Source organism: Oratosquilla oratoria, chromosome 36 (genome assembly GCF_046742065.1).
Source record: "Oratosquilla oratoria isolate Oo_2021 chromosome 36, ASM4674206v1, whole genome shotgun sequence".
In the NCBI taxonomy this organism is placed as follows: Eukaryota; Metazoa; Arthropoda; class Malacostraca; order Stomatopoda; family Squillidae; genus Oratosquilla; species Oratosquilla oratoria.
In genome coordinates, this window is record NC_134812.1 from 46,197,644 (window position 1) to 46,204,395 (window position 6,752).

Here is a 6,752-nt window from a genome sequence, read left to right on the forward strand (position 1 = left end):
TGCCCAGTACTCCACCCGGTAGTGCCCTACCCACTTCTGCCCCCCGCCACAATAAGATTAAACTTCGCTAGTCACATTCGTTTTCATGCCATTTCCTGGAATGCCTTTGGTATTAGACACTCCTCTAAACTCACGGCACTTAAAACCTATGTTTATCAACATCATCCACAAGTCATATTTATACAAGAGGCCTTTCCTGGTAGTGCTCCACATGGGGAGGAGGCTCCTTTGCTCACAGGGTATATCTCATATGTACACTATACCAGAAATGGCCTCATCCCTGTCTCACACGCTCGTTGGTTCCTCTGCGCAACCTGATATGACCTTTCAGCTCTTTGATATTACCGTAGGAAATAGTACTCTTCGGTTGTGCAATGTCTACTCTGCTCCCGGTTTGATTAATTTACCAGCCCTTCCTATACCTACAGATAGTGGAATGATCTATATGGGGGATTTTAACGCAAGGCATCCTGCTCTTGGAGACGTATCTCCCACTCCCAACCGCGCTGGCAGGCCCCTACTAGACTACATCCGCCGATATCGCCTAACACGTTGGGATACTGGTGGTGCCACACACACTCGTGGAGGTACTATAGATCACATTATCACTGCAGGTCTTGTGGCATCCAATGTCTTTTCCTCATCTATCCCTTCTCTCTTCTCTGACCATGTTGCTATTAGCCTAACATACTCCATCCTACAGGCTCAAGCTTCCATCCCCCATTACCGTACCCGCATCTCTATCCCTCCTAAATACTGCCCCACATACATCTCGTATATTTCTCGCCTCCTTCCCACTTTTGATCTTCATTCTCCTGACAGCCTATACGATTCACTGGTGAATTCTACACATGACTTCTAAACGCACTACGTGCTCCGACCACACATTCAACGTCGCACTGAGACCCGTTCCTGGACACTGGATCAGCGTATTGCCCAAGCGGAAAGAATAGCGGTGGATGCTGGGCTTTCCTTTCAAAGGCAGCCCACGCCTGAACATCTGCACCATTATCAGCTGGCCAGGGATGACCTGGTTGCCCTTCAGAAATGCGTGCACACAGAGTCTTGGCAGAAATTTACAGATAGTATTAACCATCAGACTAGCACGGGCACTATGTGGCATCTTATAAAGAAGGTTGTCAAGAAGAAATCCGTCTGCACTCTGCACCACAGTCCGCTTGAGTATGCACAGGATCTTATTACTACCTGGTCAGAGCAGTCACAAACTCGCAACCTTCCTGGGAATGTCCAAGAGGCACTGTCCTCCCACCGCAGCTCTCGTAACCTCCGCCTAATGGGTGCGTTACTACAGACAGATGAAGAAGATGACATCCTATTCACCGAGGACGAGCTACACCGTGCTCTTGCTAGGGTTAAGATTTCTGCCCCTAGTGAGGATGGCCTCACTTATCAAGTCCTTCGTCTCCTTCTGAATGTTCCTAGTAACCCCCTACTACAGCTCTTCAATCTCTGCCTTCGCCTGGGGCATATGCCCTCAGCTTGGATCAAAAGCACTATCATTCCTATTCCGAAACCTGGCACCAACAAATTTAGGCCTATCTCTCTCACCTCCTGTTTTAGCAAAGTGTTTGAACGCATCCTTCTTGCCCGACTGATGCACCGACTGCTAGATAAGCTCTCCCCCAGTCTTTATGGTTTCCTTCCGCAACGGAGCACACACCACTGCCTTGTTGAACTCTACACACGTCTCTCCCCCACCAGTGTGGTTGCTTTCTTGGACCTCAAATCTGCCTTCGATATAGCCAACAGGGAAATTATCCTTGACCAACTGGTGGACTTTGGAGTTCGGGGGAACCTACTAAAATGGATTCGAGGTTACCTTTGTAATAGAACCTCGCGTGTCTACTTCAAGGGGTCGTACAGTTCCTATGAACCGTTCGAACTGGGCACCCCGCAGGGAGGTGTGCTAAGTCCCTTCTTATTCAATATCCTGATGCATCGTCTACTCTCCCTCCTTCCTATCATCCCCGGTACTACTATCACCTGCTATGCGGATGACATATGCATCCACTCCACCTCACCTCATGACCTTCAGCGCATGCTCCGTGATTTCAACATGGCCGCTACCTCCTTTGGCCTCCTTTTCTCACCAGAGAAAAGCAGGATTTTCACCTCACGCAATGCCAGAGCTCTGCCTGCATTCACTATGGGTGGTCATGACATCCCTCACTGCACACAGTACACATATCTGGGAGCACCAGTCCGAATCACCCCAGCTACACCTGCGCGTCAACGAATTCACCCCCTCGTGAAAAGCCTTCTTGACCGTCTGGAGCCCCGCTTTGCACCTATCAAGTGGCTTGCCAACAATGCTGTAGGTATCTCCATCCCAGTGGCAATGACTCTCTACATCCTACTGCTTCGGTCAATAGTCGACTATCTATCCCCTGCCTTGTATCAACTTCCTAAACCAGCGCTCGAGCCACTTGAAAAATTCCAGAATCGAGTCATGAGGTTTATCCTGGGGTGTTCTCTCTCTACCCGTTTTGTGAACATGCAGTTAGAACTCAACCTACCTCCTCTAGTAGAGAGGATTTATGCCATTGTGTCCTATTTCACTGTTAAGTGTCTCCACTACCCCAATCTTGCTCCACACTTCACTGATGTCATAAGTAAGTCACTGGGTCCGGACGTACCCAGACTCCCACTTCGAGCAGGCGGACATACCCCCATCAGGGTAGTGAGTGATATTCTTCGTGACCTGGACATCGATGTGCCTGCGAAGGCGGAACCCCCTGATTTACCACCATGGCGTGTCCCCCTCCCCGCTGTCACATTTACACCAACTTCGAAAGATGCCTATCCCCCCCTGCAGAAACAGTTAGCTCTGGAGACTATTGCTGGTATATCTACGTCTGTGCCTATGGCACACCACGTCTACGTAGATGGTTCTGTGCAAGCAGATGGAAGAGCAGCGTGTGCCATCTTCTCCCCAACCTTGGAACCTCCTGTACCAGATGATTCATGGATTGGCCGCAGACTGCCCACCTCATCTAGCTTCACCTACTGTGAACTGAATGCAATCTTGGATGCTGTGACTCTCCTTATTCGACATCGTGTGAACGGGATAATTGTTTGTGACTCCCAATCAGCCCTGCACGCCCTATCCTCGCCAAGACCTATCTGCAGCCGTGTTGTGAATGAAATCCTATGTCGACTTGCTGCTGCAAATGATGCTTCTCTTACCATACCGTTTGTATGGATACCCTCCCACATTGGACTACATGGCAACGACACGGTGGATCGTATCGCTAAGGCGGCCTGTATAGTAGATGGACATGTACGGGATGCCGAGCCCTCCCTCCGATGTCATCCACTCAGTTGGGTTTGACATGACGATGCGACGCAGAAATGCAGAGAAGGCCAACAGTGTGTCCATACAACATCATGATCACTTTCTCCACAGTCGCTACAAGTATCGCAAACGCGGGTTAATTGTGCGAAAACACAATGTAATTAGTGCTCGACTCAGGATGGGGTATCGGCCTTTGTGGCAGGTCGCCCACACTCTTGATATGCCACAGTACACCACCTGTAAACTATGCGACAGCCCTAATGCTAACAACCTAGAGCACTATTGTCTTCAGTGCCCCACAGTAAGAGACCTTCTACCAAGAGGTCAGACCTTGATTCAAATCTGCACGTTCTTGCTCGAGGCTGACAACCTTGACATAATACTTACCCGTTTTCCTCACTTCGGTGGTTATTGACTGTATTATTGGTTAAGTCGAGGAGCACTGCAGAAGGGTGAGGTCCTGGGTCAACTACACTTTTCTTCTGCTTCCACAGCTTGTTCAGCCTGGAGGGGGGGGGGCGTCGTTGTGTGATATTGGTTACGTCCTCCTGTGGTGTTACACAGCCCATTCTGACAAATATTATTGCTGCTCATACCCATTACCGTTTGTATTCCACTAGAGTACTTATGCACTCACACTCAATTTATAGATTGTTTAATGTATTTTTTTCCTTTTGCGCTCCTCTCATCGGTGACCTTCAGTGATACTGTTTACTGTGTATGTTCCTTACGTATGTCTATGTACACTGCCACTATGACTTATGTTTATCAAATGTTCGTGCCTGCTGTATTATTTGCTGAGTCGAGGAGCACTGCAGGAGAATGAGGTCTTGAATCGACAGCATTCCTCTTCTTCCTCAGGTTATTCAACCTGGGGGGGAGGGGCGTCTGTGATGTCGAGTGCATCCTCTCGTGGTGTTACTCGGCACATTCTGTCTAGATTTGTTGCTTCCCATAACCATTATTATATGTATTCCAATTGTATGTTTACGTACTCAGACTATACCAAAAAGAAGGAAAAGGGAAGGAAGAAGAAAGGAAAAGGAAGGAAAAAGGGGAGAGGGGAGAGAATCCTTTTCTCTCCCTCTCTCTCTCTCTCTCTCTCTCTCTCTCTCTCTCTCTCTCTCTCTCTCTCTCTCTCTCTCTCTCTCTCTCTCTCTCTCTCTCTCTCTCTCTCTCTCTCTTACCTTTTGCGCCCCTCACATCGATGGCCATGATATTGCGCACTATGTATGTCATTTAGGTCTGTCTATGCACACTACCATTATGTCCTATGTTTGTCAAATGTTTGTGATTGTACTGCGCTTAGTTGTGGGACTTATTGTCCTCACTGCTGTCATTTATTACTCAATGTACTCAATGTTATATTATTTATTACTCATTGTACTCAATGTTATATTGCTATTATCGATATGACTCATATGCATTGTACTACTATTGATTGTGTATCCATCTGACGCATTATATTAACATTTTGTGCTTGTATATCTATGTACTGACTGACGCCTTGGCGTAATAAATTAATAAAAAAAAAAAAAAAAAAGTCTTGTCGGCTTTTGCCTTTGTGTTTCACACTGTACAATCTCGGGTCGAACCGACGCCGCGACCCAAGCGCACTAAGGTCATTAAATCGTGGTTAGAGTGGCACACATAATAATTCTAACTGCTTTAGAATTGTCGATGTTCAAAGTGCACTTTACAGCACACACAGGCACACGCACAATGTCACGCGCGGTCAATTGCAAGAGGGAGGGGAGGTGCGGGGCTGCTACAGGCTGACCCTTGTTCTCTTATTGACACGCCCAGCACCTTTCTTAGCAATTTATTCATCTACTATGGCACTTTTTAGGTCCACTTTCACATGAGGCCTAGATGAAGCCGTCCCTTTTTTTAGTATATCAGTTTTATATACCTTCGACACTCCCCCTCTACGTCAGAACTGCAGGTTCTGTTATTCTGTGGTTGAACAAACTCTCAGCATCAGTCCTGCCTGCGGTATAAATCTATGTATGAGCAAGGTCTAAATATACAGGTCAGACCGTTTACATTCTTCTGCGCAGCTTTTGACGTCATTTGGATGAGTCCATTTTCTCTTTGTGATACACTGAAGAAAACTGTGAAACGCCAAGGAAGACAGGAACTATAATATTTTATATATTATATATATATATATTATATATCATATATATTATATATTCATATATATAGACAGGAACTATAATATTTTATATATATTTATATATATATTTTATATAATATTTGTCAGAATATAACTAATTGCGTGGAGCAGTGCGAGCGAAGGCGACGTCATTTTCGAACGACGGACCAGCTTCAACTGACAGCTATAGGACCCGCTAACCCCACTTTGAACAGCCAGGTGACGTTCACGGGCCCGCTGCGCCAACTCCCTCGAAATTCGGTCGGAAGTGGTTAGACCTTATATTCTTAGATCTTGTGTATGAGGACAGTCTGCCATATGACATAATACCTAAACAGCTTCACATTATCCGGCCTGCCTGCGGTAACTCCATGCCTGTAGGCGGCCATTTCGTTCATATCGTCATCAGGTTGAAGGAACCCACCTTATCCATCTTGCCTGCTGGAACTCCATACAAGCAGGAAGGTAACTCGGTCCTACCGTCATGAAGAGCCTGCCTCCCTGCCTGCCTGCAGGCTGGCAGCGTAAATCACATGACTGGATGACTTCAGAGATGATAAACCCGATAACAACCAGCCCTGGTGATATGAAAAGTCAGCGGGAAAGACACTGAAGAAGTCATCAAAGATCTTGGTATCTTATCTTTTTTTTTTTTTTCTTTTTTTTACAGAACCGATTAGATTGGGTTCCTCGCTTAACTGCAGGGATTTGATTGTGGAATATTGTATAAGGATCTTGCTGGTATGTTTTTCGCCTCTAAATTCTTTATTCACCTATTGGTTTATATAATTAATGTTTATACTCAGCAGTTTAGTGTCCTACGTTTCTCACTTCTAGTTGTTTCCCACTCCTACAAGTATTTCACCTGTTCACAATCTAAATATCCCATCAGAGTCATGTGTTTGCTCTTTCCAATAAATTCTCCAAATGTTCGATTGTATTTATCAGTAATTCGTTGTGTTCTGCCTTATTTGATATTCTTGTTTATGGTGGGATATATGTCAATGTGAAGTATCTTTTTCGTTGTGTTCTGCCTTATTTATGTAAAAATAGAAATTATGTACTGTACTAGGTTTGTCGATCTATGAGCGTAATAAATTTATATAAACGAGGACGTGCGTGCGCGCGTGTGTGTGTACATGTGCGATTCACCATGGTCTTGAATCACGTGTTGTACTCGTGATCGACAGCTATTACACTCCCGAAAGAGAACTCAGAGCTCGTATATGACCGATCTATGGGTAATGCTGTGACCATACACGCACACACACACCCAAA

The 6,752-nt window shown here is 45.9% G+C and overlaps 1 protein-coding gene across 1 annotated transcript; it reads left to right on the forward strand.

Moving 5' to 3' along the window:
• Positions 1 to 211: 211 nt before the first annotated feature.
• LOC143019134 (uncharacterized) lies at positions 212 to 3,352 on the forward strand. The gene is made up of 2 exons (XM_076174829.1): positions 212 to 631; positions 929 to 3,352. The coding sequence occupies exons 1-2, from the start codon at positions 212 to 214 to the stop codon at positions 3,350 to 3,352; spliced, it is 2,844 nt and encodes a 947-aa protein (XP_076030944.1).
• Positions 3,353 to 6,752: the final 3,400 nt, after the last annotated feature.

Excerpts from the sequence above, each read along its gene's own strand:
- LOC143019134 (XM_076174829.1), top strand. The coding sequence starts at position 212 with ATGGGGAGGAGGCTCCTTTGCTCACAGGGTATATCTCATATGTACACT. Across the intron at positions 632-928 it reads CAGGTCTTGTGGCATCCAAT|CGTATTGCCCAAGCGGAAAG; the intron begins GTCTTTTCCTCA and ends ACACTGGATCAG.